General features: G+C 40.0%; 2 protein-coding genes across 2 annotated transcripts in view; both read right to left on the bottom strand.

Moving 5' to 3' along the window:
• NBL1 (NBL1, DAN family BMP antagonist) overlaps window positions 1-24,370 on the bottom strand; it is a 62,174-nt gene extending 37,804 nt beyond the window's left edge. Inside the window, exon 1 of the mRNA XM_074975139.1 lies at window positions 24,274-24,370. The gene's annotated coding sequence lies outside the window, so the exon portion shown is untranslated. The remainder of the gene's footprint in view (window positions 1-24,273) is intronic.
• On the bottom strand, window positions 839-24,415 carry MICOS10 (mitochondrial contact site and cristae organizing system subunit 10). Its single transcript, XM_074975140.1, has 4 exons — window positions 24,274-24,415; window positions 4,858-4,905; window positions 3,332-3,441; window positions 839-1,086 (listed from the first exon to the last, which is right to left on the bottom strand). The coding sequence occupies exons 1-4, from the start codon at window positions 24,338-24,340 to the stop codon at window positions 1,078-1,080; spliced, it is 234 nt and encodes a 77-aa protein (XP_074831241.1). The 5' UTR covers window positions 24,341-24,415; the 3' UTR covers window positions 839-1,077.

The raw sequence follows: 24,415 nt of genomic DNA, 5'->3' as shown, positions 1-24,415 counted from the left end.
AAAGGATAAAGTTTGCGGCAAATGCCTCAACAAGAAGAAGAGAATAGATCTGAGTTCAGCGAAAGCAAAAAAAAGTCCACAGGAGTAGAAGTTAACAGCTGGTACCTCTTCTGGGTGGAGATAATGCAAAAGAGACCCTTCCACCAGAGGTCAGCTAGGAGAGAGCAAACTGAGAACAAATAGCGTACTTTAAGAAAAAAGGGGGAGGGGAGGGGGGCATTTAAACAGTTATTTACCTTAAACTACATGTTAAGCTGCAGAGAGAAGCTGGCACAATTAATTGCCAAAGCATAAAGAGCTGTAAGTACCATCTTTGTCCCATTCCAGATATAAAACCTTAGACTTAATACAGAAAAGAAAGAGACTGGGGGCTGGGGGCGTGAAGGTAAAGCTCTCGGTCAGATAGCACATGCATCTGTTTAATTAGGTCACTATGCAGGGAACAGTTTCAAAGCCCAGCTCACTTCAAGACTCTTTAAAGTTTCAAGAAGCAGCATCAGTTAGGTAAGCCAGTAAAACAGTCAGATTTGCACTCTCCTATGCTTGGAGAGGACAGAACTTAGGTCTTAACAGCAATTGTTGTAGGGAAAGAACACTGGAATTTGTGTGCCTCCTAAAACCAGCCCAGGCAGCTGGGTGTCCAGCAAGTGATGTGAGGTGGGGATATTTCTGTGAACTGGATGTTTGGTGCAGGCTGCCTGTTACAGTGGGAAGGAACACACAACAGCTGTCATTTCACAAGGACTTGAACAGTGGCTTTAACCAGGTGGTCCCAGCTGCTAGCATTACAATAGGAGTCCTCTCCTTCCACTCACACGCAAAGAAGCCAAAACACCAGGGGGGTCCACTTTTGTTTTATTTATTTTTCAGAAGAGTTCCTCCTGGCACTTTCTGGAGAGAAAATACAAAACAAGATGCAGAACTTTGTTCCATGTACATAAACAGCTTGTTGGAGTATAAAGAGCAACTGATAAGTGTTTCAGAAGAACGTTGGCTTACTCCAGGGGCACTTCAATATTCCTGAGGAATAACCATGATTTCTCCTTTCGTCCCACTGGGATGTTCTTAAGTCATTAGTCACTGTTCCTGTAAAGCAAGAAGACTCCCATAACATTTTGTATCCTATAGCACCTTCTACCTGAGAAGCTCAAAGCAAGCAGTTTAGCCTACAGCACCCCCATGAGGCAGGTTAGAATTTTGATCCTTATTTGATAGATGGAAAAGCTGAAGCATGGAGAGGTTAAGCAACCACATTCACACAGGAAGTGCGGAAACAGAACCTAGATCACGCACTTCCTGGTCTCATGCTTTATGCCACAATTAGTAGAACTTCACTGAATACATTCGGGGATACTTTGGGGGGCAGTGTCTAGGATTTAAGGGTAGTCTCCTGTGCAGGTGTTATTGCACTCCCCATTCACTTTGATAACCCACAGAATGGATTCAAATGTTGTATAAGAAAGTTAAAAATCAAGTTCTAACATCATTTTCTAGGAAAACAGATGCATGTGATAATGCAACAATATTTTCCACACTGCTAACTACCAGAAGTGAAATAATTTCACTTTAATAACCCTGGAGCTTTTACTCATGACCAGACATTTTGGAGAGAATTAATTATATTAACCATTAGATAGCTTCATCTCTCCCTTCCCTCCCTCCAACATGCTCAGACTCTTTGTGCCAGGGAAAGCCAGCAGAGACCGTGCTGGAAACTTTGTCCTCAGCTCTAGAGCCACGCAGGCAGCTGTGCTTCTTCTGTGCAGTGTCCCTCTGATGACCTCATTTTCAGAGAGACCACCCTTGTTACAGAGTTGAGATTATTCCTTAAGACAAATATAAACCCTTGCCAGGCTAGACTCAAGTCAGCCTTCTATTTCTCAATGTTCTCAGGCAGTTATTTTGCCATAACAAGCATCTTCCAAAGGACAGAGTGTTTCCTAGAGTTTCTGGATTGGGTGTTCACATACCCAGAGTCCAAACTGGAGAAATTTCATTCCAATTTATTTCTGACTGAAGTCCACAAAAATAAGACAACACCCCACAATGTTAAACTCTCACACACTTCTGTGGCAAACACTCTTAGATGGATCTAGAACATTACGGGGTTACATTTGTTTCACTCATATAAGATGCCAGCTACTCCATGTTTTTATCCAATATAAAAGTTTCTTTAATGTAAAGGGTTGGCACACAGTCAATGGCAGAGCACATTTCCAGTACAATATTCTGAACCAGGTGGATTTGCTAGGACTGTAAAAGCCTGTTGAAGGCTAAATCATTCAATAAATCCAGGGATGATTCGACTTCATATTCTTGAGGTAAAAGACGGGCAGAAAAACCCTTCTTTATCCATCATGAAGGAGCAAAAAAAGGCATAGGACCATTCCCTCCCCCAGCCCCCTTTTGAAAGGTCACTTCTAAGTTTTCTGGCAGAAGGTTTTAAGTGAGCACTTTGACGTTTTATAATGTAACTTTACACATGCTCAGGAGCATGCCTCTGCTACTGTGTCATCTCAGTGCTTTCAATGATGCATCCCTTCACAATATTTTCTGTGCATTCCACAGAAATAATCCCTATTTTATGTTTAATTTTTATGTGAGGGAGTGGGGGATTTTTACCACCAATGCAAAAATCATTCTAAGGTGGTCACTTTGTGTGACCATAATCATGCCTAACATCATAAAACTAGATTAAATTGTACCAGCCGCTTGGCTAGTATCAGTATTCCCCCAAGCCACTTACAACACAACCCTCTTTAGAGAGGGTGGACCCAAAGGCACCTTTTTAAATTGTGCCATGTCTAGATTCTAATGATTCCAAATTCATATGATCAAACAGTCTACAGTTCATTAACATCCTTGAGGACAAAGGAGACTTTACTAGTTTGAGTCATGAAAACACTAAGGCCCTGATCCTTCAATCAGATCCACCAGTACAGAATCCTGTGCAGAGCCCCACTGAAGTCAAAAGAGCTATCTACAGGCAATTAAGTCCTCCCCTCATAGTTCCGATTGCAAGACTGGGGCCATGCCGTTTATGGTAAGATTAATTTTCCCATATTTCTTACACACTTGTACATTGTGGAAAAACCACCTGCAGCATCTAAACTGATCCTGTGGAGATTCCAATGCGCTCAAAGAGAGATGATAAGTAAAAAAAAAAAACACTGAATATTTGAAAGGATCTGAAAAGTTTGACAAAAAAAGATGCCACACACAGGAGCTCTCCTCCAGCTAGTGGCAACGTATTACTTCTACATTTGTTTTAGACAGGAATATTTAAGCACTGAATGGTGCCTACACACACTTATTTTACTCAAATACTTACTTTTACAAACTTGCCATGGAGAAGATATGGAGACTGGAAATCATGCTGACAATTAGAATAAGCCATTCCTAACCCCATCCCTGACCCAAATGCAATAGGCCATGTCTTTCCTGTGTGGAAGACAAGAGATATTGAACATAAAAATGAGAAACACTGCATTAATTTCAAGCTATAATGACAACTTCTTATCAAACATAATGGCAATAAGTGGTAGATTACTGGAAAACATGCAGTGTGCATTTTCAGGTTCTATGTATTCTGAAGTCTCCTAAAAAAAAAAATCTTAGAAAGTTGCATTAGAGAGCAACAAATGTCATTTAGAGTCTAAGGGGAATAAATCCATGGTACAGTATTTAAAGAAGTCACATTAAACTAGCAATTTCAATCTGTGGATCTCAGAAGTACTCTACAAATATTGACAAGCCCGCAGTGCCAGATCCTCAGCTGGCGTAAACTGGCATAGCTCCACTGACTTCAAAACAATTATGCCAATTTATACCAGCTGAGGATCTGGTCCATTATATCTTAGTGCCTTCCAGATCAAATCTGCTCATCTTAAAAATAAGAGGATTTTTCTTTCATGACGAGTTTGACCCAGAATCTTGAAAGTCTGTATGTGGTTGGGTTTTTTTCTTTTTTTTTTCCTTTTTTAAAAAACACATGCAAGCATCACCAGTAATAAAAGGATCCTGCAACTGGAATTCAGTTAGCAGAATAAAATCCAGCCTTGTATTGGCTCTGCAGCATTAACAGAAGTTGTAAAAGTTACTGTTAACTCTTTGGGGCAGACACGGTTGTAAGCATTTATACAGAGCCTAGCAGGGGCCAAAACTCTGACTGGGTCCTTTCACCTCTACTAGAATGAGGAAAACAATACACACAAACAGCAGGTTTACTGAGTAGAAAAGCAGTTATTTTTCTGACAATAACTGCATTTTGAAGAATATTTCATAACTTAGATCATACCATTAAAAAAACAAAAACAAAAACAACCACTGTTAACAGAGCAAACAGAGCCTGCCAGTCTGCCACAGTTTGCATTTTGAAGTAATTCGGCTCTGTGCCTAGGAAGAATCTAGAGTCAGGAACAACATGTGCTCTGCTACCTGTGCTAGAGTTGAAGATTATTCTAATATCAAGAAAGTAATTTAAAAAAAGTAAGTGAAGAGAGCGGAGACTATCTAGAAAGTATTAAAAGCCCTGCAGGACGGGTTAGGGCTGATGTCTAGACATGTGGCTAATTAGTATTTAGATGCAGGGTCTCTCATAATTCCAGAGCTTTGTAATCAGAAGCCTGACTCCATGCCCAGCCTGAGTTTGGAGATGTTTCATATATAGCGACCTTGTTTGATCACAGTTAGAAGTCTAGCTAATTTCACTTCAACTAATCTATTTGGACAAGTAATGGACACGTTGGCATAACATACTAATTAACATTTACACGCTTCAAAGAATTCTGTTTAAGAGGTGTACCCAAACAATCTAATATCATGACAACAAATAGCTAAGCACATAGGGACACTTACTTTTAAAGAAGATAACTGAGAAAACAATTCCTAATCCAAAACCAGCACCTGCAAAGAGAAAATTGCAATAAAAGGAGGAAGTCAGACAAAATGTACAAATGGAAATCAATTCCATTCTTTTCATTAATTACTTGTTCTGGCTCAGGAATGCCATCCCAATCTTTTAGGTTTCTCCACACCTAAAGAACAGGTAGGTTATAGGCTTGGCAATATTTCTTTTAAAAAATGCTTTAAGAGTTAGATTTAAGCAAATACAGACACATACCTAAGAAACCTACCATACAAATACAAGAGACCATCCCATGACATATCCCCCATTTCTTATTATTAGAGAGTGAATCCTGGTCCCAGCAAAATCTATGGAAATTTTGTCACTGACTTCAATTGAATCAGAATTTGCTTCATTGTCAGAAGAAGAGAAAGCTCAAGGACACACAGTTACACCTTCGCTGCAAAACCAAATTAGTTCCCTTTTAGGTTTGCAGATTAATATCTTATTGTACTGTAAGTACTTCTAACTACTTCAATGTGCGTCCTCAGGGCAATAAACTTATGATGCTTCCCACTATTCTATATCTTACAAAAGAAATCTCTGGGCTGCTTTCTTTTACATCCACAGCATTCATTAGCCAGTGTAGTTAAACAGATTGGGAAGGAATACACATCCTAGACAGATTTAAAAATTTTATTAAAGCTAATGTTTAAAATCAAATTTACTCAAGTTAAGAGGGAAGGTACTGTACCTCTGGGGTCAGGCTTGAGTTATGAGAAGGTTATAAGTATTGGTTGCAAGGTTCACAAGATACATACATAGCACATAACCAGCCCAGACCCAGATTGGGGTGCAGGAGTTTTTAAAGTGTCAGTGAAAAAGTGGTCTTGCCACCCATAGAATGTATTTAGAGCCCAAGTCAGTGTTGTTGTAGCGAATAGGTACATGGGTGGGGTGCGTCCCCTTGGTTCATCAGGGGAGGAAGGGGGTTATTTTCCCTGACCAGTGGTCTCGTTTACTTGTCCTAGTACTGACGGTGGCCCGTGATGTGCTCCGTGTAGATGTCTCTGGACCACTTGATGGTGTCGGACACCATGAGCTGTCTCATGAGCCAGGCGTAGCGCCGACCGACTCCGCTCACTCTCAGCTCGTTGTGGGGGTCCCATGCGCCCAAGGCTCCCACAACCAGGGCGTGGATCTGGACTTACACTGATTGAGTTGTAACAGCTCAGAATTTCTCCATCACCACTTGGGAAATTATTTTGCGTGTTTCAGAAAAATGCTTCTGTAACTCAAAGAAAATTCTTTTCCCTGGAAGATGAATATTACGAATTTCCTGAAGAGCTGGGGAAGTTGTCAGTAGATTTTTGTTATTTCAAGAACCATTAAACAAAATAGCTAAAAATTCAAGTTCAATGGGAAAGTTCTGCCTTCAATTACCTGGGCAAGGCCACTGACTTTAGAGGGGACTGCAAAGGTAGAATAGCAAAATTCAGCCACATATGCACTTATTTAGCCAATGAGCAAAAGTTTCAAACACACTTAGAAGTAAAAAAGAAAGTGTCTGGGCTTGAATTAGGTTTTTTTTTTTTTTTTTTTTTAAGCAAAAACCCCACCATTCTTAAATTTATTAGATCTCATCATTTACTGTCTGCACCTAGAAGGATTATATTGTACTAAAGAATGGTTCCTACTACATGCATCACTGAATAAGGGCCACCTTATACTCTCACTGTGGGTTGGGACTTAAAACAGCTAAGCAAAATGGCCCCAGGACCTAGAGTGGACAACCCCCAAAAATCGCATATATCTACAGCCGCTTCTGTGTGGGCTGAGCCCCCTTTTTAGTTTGTTCCACTCCCCAGGCCAACTTACACAGCCTGCAAAGAAAAAATAAGTAATGACAGCTCCCACTCTTTCATCACTCTTTGCTCCAATAAGCAGCTCTGCACTTCGCTGCCTTAGCGAATAATCTGTGAAGCATCACAAGTGCTTTTATTATAGAAAAACACTGCATTTTAGGAGGTGAGATAATGACTTGGTCTGAACAGAGACAACTGACCTTTGCTCTCAGAAAACCTAAGTTATCCTGTTAGAACGAGAGCTAGAAACAAGAATGGTTTCTGAAAGCTCTCTTCACCCTACTACAGCGTTTCAACAGAACCGATTATCGCAGAGGTAACTACTTTACCAAGGCATTATGGTTATTACAGGGCAGGATTTCAAAACATGCAACTGCAAGGGAAGAGGTTTGATGACAGCTTGCCAAGTGGTCCTGACATCAAACCCCCAGACATCCTCGCAATTGAACATTTCACAGAAGGACAGATTTTCACTCTCCTCAACCATGTGCAGTTTGCATAGCTTAAAAAAATAACCTGAACTCCTCAGAGCTCTTTAGACGCCTGGTCAGACTTTCATGCATTTTCTGAATTGGGGACACTAGCAAACACAATACTTACTAGAATCTTGTGTAAACAACTCTAACCATTCAGACTGTATATAAAACTCTGGTCAGTGATGCACAATCTGGGAGATAAATAGTGGGTCGCCATTAGCAATGGCTCAGTTATGCCTTTTCCCCAACTGGAGCTTCTCTTCAGTACCTTTGCAACAGCACAGCTGGTGTTGGCTCCAACAGAAAGTAATTATCCTTAATGGCATAAACAATCTACAAGTATTCATCAAATGGACAAACTGTTTGGCTTCCTGATCCCGGGCGCCTTCTGACGATCCTTTCCTACCATATGTGGCTATGCTGTCTTTTTGTTTTGGTTTGATTGCTGGACTATAAAATCTGAATCTGAACTGAAAGCGATTACTTCAAGAAATTGGACAGACAGCACTAGGCGTTGTTTGAACTGTCCAGCTGAGAAGGGTAGTCATGCAGCGATACTGCTTTATACTTCCTGTCCAAGAGGAATTCTCTCTGCCAATCCAAACAGTTAGGTAATCAATGAGAAATTATTTGCAGAATGACAAATTCTACATCAGCCACACGCAATGCCCAAGTAGTTGCTAATGTCACCACATTTCCATGCTGTCGGTCAAACCCATATTCCTCTTTGCCACTGCTGTGGCAAACTGGTAAGTTTTGAAGGGTGTGATAAGAAAGAATTATATACTTGGCAGGCAGGGGAGAAATAAACCCAAAATAATATCAGACATGTCCCCTCACCTTTAGGAGTCTTCCATCTTTGTTGGAACCACTAAGATTCCCCTCAGTTTTTCCCCCACTCAATCACTGGCCTAAACAGAAACCCATCAATGCTGTTTCTTAGCTGGCTGGTAGGGAAACTATAGAATGAACATGCAAAGGCATTGCCTGTACAAGTAAAGAGCAATACAGGGCCAGGAACGGAACCCACATCTTTCCACACTACGCAGCCAGGCGAAGCCATATTAGACATTTCAATACAGAAAGGAAAATATGTTCTGCTAGGGACAGGAACATATTCCTACTGAGCTCACTGCTTTGGTGGGAGTGCAGCAGACTAAATAGGTGACCTGGGTTAGGAAGAAAGCTAGAAGCTCTCGTTATCTGGGCTGCTGAAATTCAAACACGTCACAGTGGTGACAAGCCTGGGTTTCAGGGAAGGGACAGGAGATCTGGTTTAGGCCTGCCTCCTGTGGAACGACATGATGTCCATCTTTGAGGATGCTTACTCCATCCTATTTCATCTGGAAGATGAGTAAAATGGCAGATCCGTACTAGAAAATGGAGTAAGAGGTTTGGATTAGTTGGTAGATCTAGGGAGTGAGAGAGGTAGGTGAAGGCAGAAGTCTGTTACTGTTAATGCTTTTTATCATCTACACGAGGAGGAAGTTTCACAAATATGAAGCTAAAGAGGCAGAATCTGAGTTTCGTTGATCCCTGCTCCCAATCCCAAAGGCTGTCAAGCTTCACTCCACTCCCTACTGGGGAATGGGCTAGAAACGATGCTGAACTCTCAACTGGTGGGAAATGTTGTGATCAGGAACAGTAAGAAGTGTTTAGATATTCTCCCCACCCACAGAAACCACTATTTATGGTGAGTCTGCTTTTTCCTGGCTGGTTTTTGCCTGTAAATATTGGTTTTAAACTTAAACAGAAGCCTAAGCTACATTTAAGTTTTTATCCTGCCGGGTTAAGAAACTGTTACTGTGGATAATTTCTCACTCATCATCATCCCACTAGGAAGTAGTTGTGGTTATGTGGTCATTTCCTATGCATCTCCAAAAAAAGAGGAGGGGGGCCCTAAGTCATTCTTTCTTGGAAACAAAAGGAAAAAGTGTGTTTTACTTTAATTCTATACAGAGTTACACTACAGAGAAACAATGGGAGAGCCTGCTGATGCGTTTTACAGGTTCAAGTTCTCACATGCTCAATTTCCTTTTAAAAAAGCAACATGTTGCTTCAAAGAGCCTCCCACCTGATCAGAGACACTAACTCTACAGCTGTTTCCACTAAAGATGGGCATCTCTGGGCCAGGCTTTAACTTCATAACAATAAAACATGAAGGGTTTATCTTACAATAAAAACAAAACGAACATGGAAAAAGCTAAGGGCTTGATCTGTGCTGGGTTGCTTCTCTCACCTCCCCCTCCCCCACCCCGCCACCTTCTTGCTCAACAGAGCCTCTTTGGAAGAAAAGGCCACCGGAAAGTGTAAAGAACATTTTTCATCTTCTCTGACAGCTTTAAATGTTTAACTAGAAAAACAGCCTCTTCAGCCCTTTGTCGTTTCAGTTTGAACCCATTTATAGTCAATACCGACAGCGAACATTAAGATTCTATGCATATCTTCTTATCCTATTCCTGCCTAACAGTAAAGGCTGTTTATGTACAAGCAGATACAGAACTGGAATTAGGCCTCTAAGCCTGGGCTCTGTGCCTTTTTTTTTTTTTTTTTTTAAATACACTTTGGCTCATGTACTTTCAGAGAGAGAGAGATCATTATACCCAAAATCAATCTAATATACACAAGAGCATGTGCCTCATACCCAGGAGGATATCATAAGAGGATCGCAGATAAGCAAATCTTTGAGACAGACTTATGCCTCAATAGTACATCCGGGAAAAGATTCTTCTATAAAGTTTATCAATGCTCCCTTCAACGCACGCAGTTACCATGAGTTTTAATAGTCTGCCCAAGCAACAGTGGGCTTAAGCAATTATAAAAACCTAACAGTCACACTTAGATATGGTTTTCTTCTTAAAAAGACAGTGAGACTAAAGGTGAAAGGTTTAAATATGCTCAATGACAACTGCTGTTACTCTGTCCCATAGAGGTTTTCCAGTTTCTTAATGCAATTTTCTTTTGTAGTTCATTAAACAATTACATACACAAAAATAGCAAACTGCATCTCCCTCCCTTCAGGTTTTGCTCTTTTACATAAAGAGCTACGGTATTAAACAAAATGCAGACTAAGCTGCTGGTAGATAGCGACTTAGTTGTAAGAAAGTAGTAACTAGTCTGTACAGGTTAAGCTTTCTGGAACTGAAGAGCTAGTGTCATCCTTTTGGGATCCAGACCTGGATAGGACTAGTTAGAAAAAGGACAATGATCTTTCATAAAGCCAACTTGACTGGAACAATGGCCACCATTAAAGTCTGGAAATTTCAGCAAACCATAATGAGTCAATTTCACTGTTGAAGTGGTGGTAGCAGCAGCTTTGGGGCAAAATGGCAGCTGTCAGCCTTCAATTAAAAAGCTATTGAAAAGGATTAAAAATTCAGTTCCGAGTAAATATCAATGCAGTAGCTAGGTAAGGCATTAGAATTTTACTTTGTAACTTACAAAAACTGTATTTAACAACACTTTTTGCATAAATATTTACAAGCAATATTCTTTCATCAGAATTCTGACAGGGTGCTCCCCATCGTCTTTCCTTCCTTATCATGCCCCAAATGAAGAAGTTAAGTTTGGCAAGACCTATATACAAATAACTGTTGTACAAAAATGCCTTTGTAGATTAGGACAGGGCAGTTCAGCAGGAATTACATTTCTAAGAACTAGTTTTCATTTATTAGAGGTGCTTAGGGTCCAACAAAGTCATTTAAGCAGACTCCAAACTATATTGCTCAATCTTTTTGAGGCAGGAATCAGATTTTCCCACGTGCCAATACTCAATGTCGTCTTAAACACAAAAAACAAACCACCAACCACTTTTCCTCTACTCTGTTGATGTTGTTCACACAGCAAACAGGGAAAACTGAAGGATGACACAGGGGAAAACAGTGAAACTGATTATATATACAGTGTCTTGTCAAATACACAAAGTACTCTAAAAATATACAGCAAAATGCATTTTTACTTGGTTATTATACTGATCTGAAGTACTTGAAATAGGTTTAAAAATTCCAGATGTAGCTGTGATTAAGTCATCCCTTTAAGAGAAAAATCAACAAAAAATCTAAACACAGATTTCTAGGCACCCCCAATCCTACTGCTGTTTGTCTGGTATCCAAAGGCTGGCGTTAGATATACAAAGGCTCTTCCAGCTTCTATTCAATACTTCCACAATGGAACAAAAAGATGCTACCCACACGCTTTCCAGACATCCTGGATAAAAACCTATACAATGGTATAGGCAGGTAGCTCCAACAGGAATTAGTTCATTTCACATCCAATGGTGAAAGGCTGGTGGGGCAGAGGGAGAACACCCCCTGCTTCTGCTAAAGAGGGTGGGGGGAGGAGACAAGAGTGGAGGCCTATGTGTAACTCAGGCCAGCACAGCATCTTGTCAATACTACACCAAGGCTTTTGTCCAGATTAAACACGTATGGATAATTTAGAGGGAAAAATGTTACAGTGGTGTCTCACTCACTAAAGGAAATGCCATGGAAAGAAGCCTAAATCCTCCTCAAATCTCCAGCGAGGAATTTATCATTTACAAGGACAAGTGCCAGTAGTCCTTAAGTTGCTCAGAATTTCTTACAAAAATAAGTTTTATATATCAAGGAATTAAGAGCCAGGAAACATTCCCACCTACTGGCATCGTGTCGCAGGGATAAAATAAATGAGTGGATGGTTTAGGACACCAGTTGGCTGAAGTCCCTTTCCACTGGCTGATTGGACTTTTTGGCAACATCACAGCTATGTACCAACTCCCCAAGAATGCACAGCTGGGGCCTCATCACTGTACAAATATAGCGGACCAGGAAGTCAGTATATTTGGCTTAACTTCCATCATAGCAGACCTTCTCCTTCTGTCCAGGCTTTTGAACAGGCTGCACAATCATAGGAATCCAGACTCAGAACTACCCCCCAATTTCTCTTCTCTCCTTGAGAAAAAAAAAAAAAAAGTCCCACCCTGCAGCTGTGGAGGTTGAAGTGAAGGCCAAAAAGAACTTCAGTTCTCTTCCTGCACACAACTTCAGCTCGTTAGCGGACCAGATGGAGCTAGGAAGGAGGGAAGCATCTTCAGAGCTGCTTCCAGACACCTATAGTTGGCTAAACAACTGAACACAAGCTGATCGCCAACTCAGGCAGCTTTTCTCCCTCCCCAACTCCCTCCCCAGAATTGCAGGAGTTAATGTGAGGAGCCAAGTTCTGAAAATACAACTTCAACTCCAACCTCCAATGGCTGAATGGAGATGGAAGAGAGTCCTGGCTCAGCATTGAGTCCTTGCCCTGGTGTAAAAGCAGCATGAGAAGTAAGCCAGAAGATATTCCCCTAACTTCAAACTGCAAGGGAAGCTAAGTCCTCCACTAGCTGCAGCATGTGGAAGGAGAGACAGCACAAATAAAGACAGCAGCAGACAGCAACACATAGGAGCAATGGAGAATTCAAAAGAACAAAAAATTCCCCGCAAGATAGGACCCCCAAAAATCTATGGAATGACTAAGATTTCACTAACTGTGTAGGTCACTTTTTACAAGATAAATTTGACCCTTTACACCCTAAGGACAATACCACATAGCAGTAGTTTATAGGTAAATGTCAAATATTTCTAGCCTCTAAACAAGAGCATACCTGAAAAGGTTAAGGAGTACTTGTGGCACCTTAGAGACTAACAAATTTATTTGAGCACAAGCTTTTGTGGGCTACAGCTCACTTCATTGGATGCATTCAGTGCCACTGAAGTGAGCTGTAGCCCACGAAAACTTATGCTCAAATAAATTTGTTAGTCTCTAAGATGCCACAAGTACTCCTTAACCTTTTTGCGGATACAGACTAACACGGTTGCTACTCTGAAACCTAAAAAAGGTTGTTACACACATGCAACTCTATTTAAGGCAATAGGGTTATAGGCGTGCCCATGTATAACTAAGGACAGAGTTTTGTCCACGAAGGGTAACGAAAGCAGTATTTGACATTAGTCTTTATCTGTGCCTTTGCCAAGGACTCTGATGACTTACACATATGAGGAAACTAGAGACAGACATAAGGAAATATGCAGTACTCTAAAAAGTTTCTAATTAGCTGATTTTTTTAAATTATTATTACATTGTCTAATTTTGATTATGAAGACATTACAAAGGAAGCAGCTGTAGTCAGCTTGATGTATATCAGGACAGGAAGATCTGAGCCGGGGGAAAAACAGGGAACAGGAATTTTCTACATTTGAGTTTGATTATTTTTCCAGGGATTTTTGGTTTAGGGCCCAATCCTAATCCCACTGATGTTCCCATTGACTTTGATGGAAGACAGATTAGGCCCTTATTGTATATATATTCATATACTACACCTCTGTCAGAGCAGTAGTCCTGTGGATCAAGAGTGTGAAACCTGTCTCTGATCTTTCTATCCTGAAGGATATCAAGTTGCACTTCCTGTTGCTATTATTAAAATGGCAGCCCCGAGAGATTACACAACTGCCCCGCTCATATCAACAGGCAGTTTAAATGTTCAAGTACTTTCCAATGAGGTTTTGAAATTTGATTATTTAAAGTAATTTTTCTGTAGTTATCCAAGGCAGTAGTAAAAATCATTGCTGATTTCCTTAAAATAAAATTAAAATGGGGGGATTGGGGGGGGGGGGGGGGAAAACACGTTAGAGTCCTTACACAAGACAAGGCGGCAATACAAGAAATCCAGATACAGCTAAAGACAGTTTTTACAAGGCTTTTACTCCAAATGATAGCTAACATGCAAGATGACATTTGAAATCAAGCAGCAAAAAATAAATAAAAAAAAACTGAAAAGGCAAGTTAGCGCTTTTTGTTTAAAGAAGTTGCGCAAGCCCTTTACGTTTATACGGCACAATGGGAGACGCTAGCATGAAAACAATGAGCTCTCAAACCTACAGTATACCATTCTGTGTACAGCTAACAGATTCGCCATAGGACAGTGTTCTAACATTTATATTTCAGAAGCATCTTTAGTTTACCTTCCAAGTTTGCATTCAATTTCATAAACTAAAATTCTAGAGAATTATGCAACAATAATTATAAGGGCAGAGCTAACAGATTTTCAAATCTACCAAAACTATATCCACTTGGCGAAACATGTTTCTGGACAGTATTTAGAAGAACCATTCAGTGGAATAAAAATTGAACAGGGTCTTTATCCTAAAGCCGTACTTTGTGTGCTTTAAAGCTGTAAACCGTTAATTCAATTAATTACCAGGTGCACCACATAAAAAGTTGTGTAACAAGTCCAGTTTTCAGAAAGGTCAATAAAGTTTTACAAGTAAATACACAGAATCAACCCCATTCATAACCATAGGAAGGATTACTAATAATAGCTGACACTGCAATACAGACAATTAATCTTACTGAAAATCATTCAGACTACAGAATAGGCTGACACTAGAACAGTTTGAGATTTTACCCTCAATATACAAAAACAGACAAGATGATGCGAGCCAAGAGAAATCACATTTCAGCTGCTGCAGAAGCTAAAGTGCCTTTTTTCTCTCATAAAACATTATTAAATGAAGATTAGAGGCATTTCATGCTCAGATGTCGAAACAAACAGAGGATTAGAAGGAAATTATTACCACCACTATAGTCAGGGTGGGTTATTTATGAGTTTTTAGGCCACAGCTTGGTCATGTACAGGCATATGTTGAAATAGTACAATATCCTCCAAATAATGGATTTCAACAGAGTCATCTGAAATAGAAGCCAAGAAACCAGCAGCTTTCCCAGGGTTACTTCTTAGTGACAAATGGATTATAGCGTTTAAATCATTTACCTCACTTAATCATCTGAAAATCCTTTATACTACAGTTTCAAAGAGGGACCTTTGCTGTTTTAAATGTTCCCGAGATCAACAACAATAAGAAACAGTTGTTCAAACTAGTACCCTTTTGTCAAAGTGAAGAAAATCTGCCAATCTTTCAGCAATTATTGTCATTCAGAATAAATACACATTACCTAGAAGTCTTTGATATAGAGTTTAATCAACAGTACAAAAGAAGCAAAAGACACTGTATTTACCTCCCCATCCTTAGTCACAGTAATAGTTCATGACATAACTTGGATGAAAAAGTTCACATGTCCTTTTTAAAACCCCTGTAATATAGTTTCAAGCAAGAGCTTTTGCCATATGTGTTGACATTCTAACTGCATGACTAAATATTACCATTTATACATTCCACAATTCTCTAATTTCATATTGGAAGTAGCTATGCCATTTTCAGCCTATTAATTAATAAAAATTAATTGATTAAGTGATGTTTCTCATATAATCAAATGCATAAATTCAGGTTAACAATCATTTAGAACAGTTTTAAATGTCACTTAAAACTCCTTATATTTAAAGTGAAAGAATAAAGATCTAGTTCTCTTCTCACAATTCACTCAATTTGGAAAATAAACGTTGACAATATAAAGAAATGAAACTGACAAATGTATTTCTTTTTGGTTTCATTTTGCAACTGTCATACATAAGTAACATACTGCAATGGTTTGGGCTGTAAACATTGCAAATTTTTGAATTCAAACTACCTAAGTTCTTCTCCCTTTAAAGAGGCCAGACAATCTTGGTAAAGCCAGAAGTTAACATATTAGAAACAGCAGGTGCAATCCTGATCCACTGAAGTCAGTGGCAAAGCTCCCATTTACTTCAATGGGCCAGGATTTCACCAAGCATGTTCTATTGATGTCTTCTTTGTTTTTAAGTATTTATGTTTCAAACACACCGCACACAAGTGCGCAACTGATTCAAGGCAACACAGATTATGTGGCACATCTTAATTTCACACACCATTAGAGTATTTCCCCATTCTGATGGGGAAAAAGAGGGAGCATTCTTATACCTTCCCTCAAGGCACATTTCTGTTGCTGAAAGTCAGGAGTAATGAAAGAATTTATTGGGATGACTAATGGGGTCAAAAGGGGGAATATAAAGACTTGCAAATTGGGAGGAAAAGCATTAGGAGGAAGAGACTGGAGCATGTGTGTATAAAAAAAACTGGTGGCAGGAAAATATAGTGTCTAAACAAAAAACATAAGCGGGATCATGCAAACTTATTAAGATTCATAACAGGTATTATCATTCAAGTCTCTGAAGACAGTAGCAGTTCAGGTCAACCAGCTCAAATGCAGAGAGGCTGCCAAAACAGCAAAGAGGAATCTCAATATGATAGTGCACAGGAGTCAGGAAGTCAACAAAATGGCCTCCATTTTCAGTTTTGCTGATTTTATAAAGGCAGTTTGGTTTGGAGAAAAACTGACATTTTATATTTCTATGATTACACCAGTATCAAAGTTGAGTTAAAAAAACAAGCAAATATGATGTTAGGCTTGTCAATGCACCTTGTATTGCAAGGAACTATTTGGTTAAATACTTTTTTCAACCACTGGCAATTTAATTTGAAAAATGAGTGAAAGCCCTGACATACATTTTCCTCTGATACAGTCAGTTCTGTCTAAAAGAAACCTGCTTCAGGGTTCTGAACTGATTAATTATACTGAACAGTCATGATATAGCTTTCAGAGTACCTAGCATGACGGGCAGGTTACATTTAAATTAGGTCCATTAAAATATGTTAGACACTTGGATTTTAGGTCTATTTTCGCAGTACATCACTGAACACAGACAAAGGACAACACTGTTTTTGGTTCATACCTTAGGTGAATTATTTGCTTATTGCAAGTTCTCTTCATTGTAACTTCTCAAATACTCCAACAGAGAAGGCTTTAAATGTATCAGTTATGAAGTCTCCCTCCTCTGCCTGCAAAAAGTTTACCACTATTTTACTCTATGTAGAACCTGAAGGTGCTAGTGTCTTTCTGTGCATAATCCGGTTGCCCATAAATTCAACCACTTAAAATTTTAATTTGACGTCTTCTTTAAAGTTGTGCTTTTGCATTTTAAAAGTAAGACCTGCAAAATCTTATTTCCCTCTTCTCCCCTCCATACACTAGCACATTTGAAAGATATTTTTCTCTTGATAAGGAGGAAAATCCCTTCCCCTTCCCCCCATAGTAAGTGTAGGCAAGCAGAATGTGTGCGTGGGCTGGTAAATATTCTTGACATTCTGCAGGCTGGGGTGAATTGATTTAGGCAACCCAGATTATAACACGGTTTGGCTTGCCACAGTAAATCAGACTTAACTTGAGCTGTAACTAGATTTAAAGGTGGGGGAGGGAGAGAAGTGTCCTAGTCTAGGTCTCTACCTTGGCCTATCCCCAGTGTCTGTCAAAAATATGTTGCAATCAATTTCAGTCACAATTGAGTTTAAACCACACTCAGTCATGGTTTTAAAGCCCTGTGCAGATATACCTAAAGTTTTACAACACTCTTTGCTCTTTCAAATAAACCACTGTCTAAACTGAAAATGAAAATATGTTCTAATGTGATGGAAAAAAACAAAGTCTAAACAAGCAGAAATAACAGTAAATTATGAAATGCAGACAGAGTAGCAACCCAAAAGTCAAAAATAAAGTACTGAAGTACAAGAGGAAATGTATAAATATATATTTTGGACAGTTTACTTGGAATCATTCCAGGAAGTTAATCTCCAAGTAAAACAATACAGTATAATTACAAATAAGCTGTCTCAAAACAACTGTAGAGGAAAGCATGACAAACTACACAAGACAGAGGACTGGCTGTGCAAACCCCCAGCCATAAGTCAAAAGTTTACCTTTACTAATCAAGACACGACAACATTTGCTGTTGGCTTCCTCCCCACTCCAACGTATGAAAATTGCATCCTATGTTCAGTACACCACTGTTCAAAGACTGACATTTGCGGCTTCCTGTGACAACAGAACCTGGAAAACTCTCTAACAACCAGGACTTCAGAAGATTCATTTTCTTTTATTTGAATTAGGTAAAATGGGAAAATTGTACTGAGCTACCCAAAATATTTGTTTTTCCCCTAACCATCACTTAGAAAAATATCTCTGGCAATAAAACAAAATATTTTTATAGATTCCACAATTAATGGACACTAACCTTATCCTGAGCATGCATTTCCAATCTAAATTTGGATCATCATATTAAATACTGTGAAATCTGAAGCCATTGGCTACCAAAAGGAAACTAGAGAAACTTTGGGTAGCCCACCATTAATTGATGGTATCCCATATATTTTATCAAAATTATCCGATCTTCAAATGAGAATTATTCATTTGATTTCTCGGTTTTGTTTTTCTTAATAAAAAAAGCTACTCACGCAGCATTTTTTAAATAAGTGAATTTAGTGCACAGAGAAGTACCAGGAGGGAAAAAAAGTTTACCAACTGACAGCCCTGGAGGTTGAAATCTTCCATTGACAGAGTATGGGTAGCCACAATGCAATGTCAGTTAGTCCCCATGTCCATCCAGTCCTTGGTAGCTCTGCAGGGACTTCTAACAAGTATGTCACTTTTGGTGATAGTTTGTGAATTCAGCATCTGGGCATCAGGCACTGGACTAAGGCCACCAATTCGTTTTACACTGAACATCCATCACTACTTTCAGGAGTTATCAATTAAGCATCAGTAAACTAGATGGCTCATGTACTATGCCTATGCTTTCATAGTGCATATTGCATCATTAATATTTAACATTACATTTTAATACTGTATTACTAACATAGCAACTTTAATGCAAAAAAAAAAAAAAAAAAAAAAACTCAGAGTGGTTTAAGCACCTCAACCCCCTCATTCCCAGATGGGTGCAGTGCATATTTTGGCACTATAATGGGCAAAATTTTCCACCCTCAGCATCAAGGCTTTACATTTCATTTCTCCTCCACAAACTTTCAGATAAAATATCATCCTATAATACTGTCAGTTTCTTTTGACCACCCATCCAAATGGCAGCAACAAGTATAATCATTAGTCGAGAAAAGCATATCCTAAACTTACATATTTAGCTTTTGTTTTTCCTCTCTCCGGTCTCCTTGCCACACTAGAATTTTTTTTTTTTAAATTGGTTTTAAAGACCTATTTATTTAATCTTGGGATTTGTTAAGTCATTCATTTTATGTACCCTGCCTAACAGTAAGCTACAAGCTGCTCCCCTACCCCACAGATGGCAGCAATAGCTAAAGAGCAGAATGAAAGTGGAGACATTTCTGCTAAACAGACTCCAGCAGGCCCATTTTCCACAAGTTGAGTTTTGATAAATAGAGTGAAGTTAATGTGATTTGTAAGAAAGCTATATAATGAAATGATTGTGAAGTAATCATTATATATTCAGTGTATAAATACTATACTGCTTATTGAAGATTATTCACTTTTTAAGACGTGACACATACTATTCTAGATATCAATTTTCATGAAAGATGTCCTCTTTAGGATTTTTACACTAAGTCTGCTACAATTCATAGCTCTGATGGACTAATGAGTTTGATATCAATTCTAGTCAAAGTTCTCTCAGTGATACCATGTAATTTTTCTACAGCTTACTGCAGATTTTATTTACATTACACACAAGATAAACATTTGTCAAACATTCTTTGGATTGCAGAAATACATTTAATCCCTGAAATAACGTATATCCAGTAAAAAACCAACACTGATTAAAATAAGTGAAAACCCTACCAAGACAAAGACTATTTGTTAATTTTATTCTCATACACAGATGAAGACCAAGAACGTATCAATCCTGAAATGTAATACTTCTAGTTCCCGTTAAATTTCCGGCAATAAGGTTTTGGCACCATGTCACAAACACATGTACCAAGGCACAATCTAACAGAGCCAAGATTATACTTAATTTGTTCAGACACAAAAAAAGCATCCTCCCATTTTATATTTTTTGGTCTATGCTGAGCACTCTTGTTACAACTACTTAGCTATCAAGATGTATTGACAGCAATTTGGACAATGGTTGAAACAAAAGACATAATAAGAGTTCCAGGAAATAAACTGCGGAATCAGCAACTTCCCAAAAAGCAGACAACACTGTTTAAAAATAGGCTACAAATATTTTATCATATACCGTATAAAGGCTAAATACTGATTACATCATTACATCATATAGATTACATCATAACAAAAAACCCTGCACATTAATCTGGTTTTTAACTATTATTTCAAGAGGCACCTTGGTCTACTGAACTTACTATAGGTCTGGAACTCCCCACTTATATTTCCAGAGCTGTCACTGCTTCGCTGTAGCACCTGGGGCAACATTTTCTGTGCAGTTCCCTTTCTGCCTCAAGTCTATAAAATGAACATAATACTTACCCCCCTGAGAAGCTGTGTTTTAAGGGACAGGACCCAATCTTGCAAGATGCAGAGTACTCTCCACACACTACTTCTCTTGAAATTGTAGGTGCTTAGCAACTTGCAGATTCAGAGCTTAATGTGCATACATGGCTTTGAAAATGCAAAGTGTTTAGCTTTACGCATGAGAGTAGTCACATCCACTGTAATGACAGCACTCACACATGCTTAAAGCTAACACCACATGTTTGGAGGATCAGGGCTTCAAAGACTCAACAATGATGAAGTAAGCTTATGCTCAAATAAATGTGTTAGTCGCTAAGGTGCCACAAGTACTCCTTTTCTTTTTAACAAACTAAGTGTTTATCAAGACAATTCCTGATTGGTTATCAAACTAATCAGATAATCCTTCTAAAAGGAGAAAGTTATAACTGAGGAGTCATGACCAGACACCAAAATTAATGAGGTAGGAAGAATGGGGGAAGTGGGGAAAGGCTGTTTCACAGACCTTTTCAGGATTTTTTTGCAGCACTCTGACAACAGTACTATTAAGCGCCAACAAAATGAGCAAAATAACTGCTTCCAAACTATAGAAGAGAGAGAGAGAGAGAGAAAGTAAATAAAAATTGGCTAAATAAAATTCCGTAAGTCCCCAGTTCAGCAAGATTTATTTACACATGTACCTAACTTTAAGCACCAGTTCTAGTCATGCCTGAAAGTATAGGCCCACCTGGTATAAAATCCGGTCCCTGATAAAGTCAAGGCAAAACTCCTGTTGCCTTTGGTGGGACCAGAATTTCACCTCAGCTGGAAAGTCAATGATGTGTGCATCCAGGGTGGTGTTTGACTTAGGCTTTGTCTACACTACAGGGAAAAGTTGATCTAAGCTACGCAATTTGAGTTACGTGAATAGCATAATTCAAGTCGATGTAGCTTAGATCTACTTACCATGGTGCCCACACGACGCAGTGTCAACGGGAGACTCTCCCATCGACTCCCCTTACTTTTCTCGATCTGGTGGACTACAGGAGTCGACAGGAGAGCGATCTGTGGTCAATTTAGCGGGTCAAAGACCCGCTAAATCGACCACCGATGCATCAATCGCTGCACATCAATCCCCATGTAAGTGTAGACAAGCCCTAAGGTAATGAGTACAAAACAGGTCATCTTGGAAACTTAACATTTTGAATCAGTAAGTTTTCATATCAATTCAATCTCTTTCAAAATAGTATCTCAATTAAAAGTGGAATCAACATTTACTTTAAAAAAAATCCTCCTCACTTATTTATTGAAGACTCTCCTGTATTTATGATCTATCTGTTATAATAATCCAGCCCTCTCTGTCCGTAGGTTTACTTAGAAGTCTTCTCTCTGGATTCCATGAGACACAGATTTCTTCTCTACTAATCTTATATTGACAATTAGATTTAATCAAAAGATATATCCCTGTGAAGTAAATTCGTATGGGTCTTCACAAAATGATTGGCAGGAAGTGGAATATCTGTTGTATTGTATTCTTGTATTTATCACTAACTGTAGTCTCATGTGCAAAGGAATTATTATAGGAGCTAGTAGTGACCTCTATTTAGGTTGCCTAATACCTTCCATTATAAAAGATTTTTTCAGTCTTTCTTTGAGGAAACTGAAACTATGCTGGGAACCTTGGAAATAGGCAGCCTCTCCAGGAGGTTGGGAGAGAACAGAACCAGGCTTCCCTACAACAGAACACATGGCTCCAGTGGCCCATCCAGTGGCCCTCCCCTCTACCTCTAGGGGCACCAAATGCAGAAAGTGTTCCCTATACCTCCTGAAAGGAGGGGAGAGGGGGGAGAGAGAGGGAAGAGCTGCATCAGGTTCCCCCTTGGTCACACTCTAGACCAGTGGTTCTCACCCTTTCCAGACTACTGTACTCCTTTCAAGAGTGTGATTTGTCTTGTATACCCCAAGTTTCGCCTCACTTAAAAACTACTTGCTTACAAAATCAGACATAAAAATACAAAAAAAGTGTGACAGCACACTCCTACTGAAAAATTGCTTACTTTCTCATTTTTGCCATAAAATTATAAAATAAATCGACTGGAGTATAAATAGCATACTTACATTTCAGTGTGATGCTTGAGCCTGTTTTTCACTTATGAGCCTTATCTGAAGCCAAAGCCCTGCCACCCAGGGCTGAAGCATGTAACTTAGCTTTACAGGGCCCCGGGCAATTGCCCTCCTTGCCACCCCCCAAACCCATTCCCTAACCCCCAGGTTGAGAAACACTCATCTAGATGAGTTGAGTACCCCATGGGAGACCTCTGAGTACCTCCAGAGGTACGTATACCCCTGGTTGAGAACCACTGCTCTAGACCCAGGACGTGGCCCCAGAGACCCATTTCCCTCACCTGGTATAACAGCCCTCTGCTGCAGCCAGTTAATGTAGTTAGTCCTGTAGCTCAAGCTATGCTGAAGGCTCACAGTTCAAACCCTACCCCTGATGCATGGGGATAGGAGTGGTTGTTATAATTGCCCAGAAAATGTTTTTATTTTTTTTTTCCTTTCTATAAAAGAGAAAGTAGGAAATTACATGGGGGGGGAGGGGGGGTGCACGACACCCTACTGTTCTCAACTTTGCAACCTAAATAATACTTTAATGTATTTTTATATGTAATTATATTAACTCCTCTAGAAGATGTATTAGCAGTATCTGGACCAAAAAAGGCTTTTGAGTTGGAATCTAAAAACTGAAATAATTCACCATCTAGATGTAAAGTGCTACTGGTAGATATGAGATCCTAATTGAGGTAGTTCATTACTTTGATTTCTTTGTTTCAGAATACTTGCGACTTTGTGTAGCAAGATCCAGACATTAGACAAAGCTGTTCATAAAATGTACACTACAGAATATACAGTCCTGTACCATGTACATTGCTGGTTCAAAATTAACAGCACATAAGATAGTATCAAAACTTTTGTTTAAAGAAGTTACGTTTTATGTATGTGTTGACAGAAGTCTGTTAGCAGATTTTTAAAACTGTTTCCCCATCCTGAGCGAAATGAGCAAAAACAGGATTTATGGCAAAGCAGGGCCTCATGGAGCCTCAGAAGGATCAGCCTACTATTTGGGGGTCTTGTACTCAATAGGAATGGAGATCGTCATGTCTTTCACAGACAAGCCAATCTTAAAAAGGAAGTCACCAGGAGGTCAAAAGCCAGTATGAGTGAATCAACAGGGAAAGAGTATGAAATAAAAAGAGAGGCACAAGCAGGCATGCAGCTGGCACGCAGCTGGCACAGGAAGAATCATTCTGCACTGGGGATCCACATGGAAAACCTTGCAGCTTTAAGGCACAGCTCTCTTGCTTGTCATCAGAATCTCACCAAGGTCACCTTTCAAACTCACATTTTGCACTGGCGCTTGTGATACGGTGATAAAAGTATCAACTAAAGGAACACCTGGGAGGAAGGCGGTGCAGAAGGATACTGTGGCTACCTAGCCGTACTTCAGAAAATGAGCACCAGCCCCTGGCAGCGCCCTGCACTGCTGCTGTTTCATGCCCTGCAGTTCTTACCCAGGCCCTAGGCTGCGTGTCACCATCCGAGCAGGAAACTGGGGCTCAATCTCCTGAAGTGACACACATCCTAGATCTACCCGGGCCTGCGTAAGTCACACTCCCTCCACGGACCCACCCAGGGTCCCCCTCCCCAGAGATGTACCCTCCCCACTCCACTGACCGCCCAGGGTCCGGCTCGGCCCCCACAAACCCACCCACCTCCCAGGTTCCGCCCCCCGGCCTAACTCAGGCCCCACGGCAGGGGCACCTGAGCCGCCGCCGCCGCCTACCCCGTGACTGACCCAGCTGCCGTGCCCCCGCTTCTCCCCGGCGCCCCAACCCCCCCTTACCCAGCTTGACGACCGAGTCGGCCAGACACCGATCCCACTTCCTGCCCAACTCGCCCTCCGACGCCATCTTGTTCCCTCCCCCCCGCAGAAGCAGCGGCACTCGCGGGTCACACTCAACTCCCCTCCCCGCTTTGGGGCCCGG

This window comes from Natator depressus, chromosome 18 (genome assembly GCF_965152275.1).
Source record: "Natator depressus isolate rNatDep1 chromosome 18, rNatDep2.hap1, whole genome shotgun sequence".
Classification (NCBI taxonomy): domain Eukaryota; kingdom Metazoa; phylum Chordata; order Testudines; family Cheloniidae; genus Natator; species Natator depressus.
This window is presented reverse-complemented; position numbering and strand designations above follow the sequence as displayed.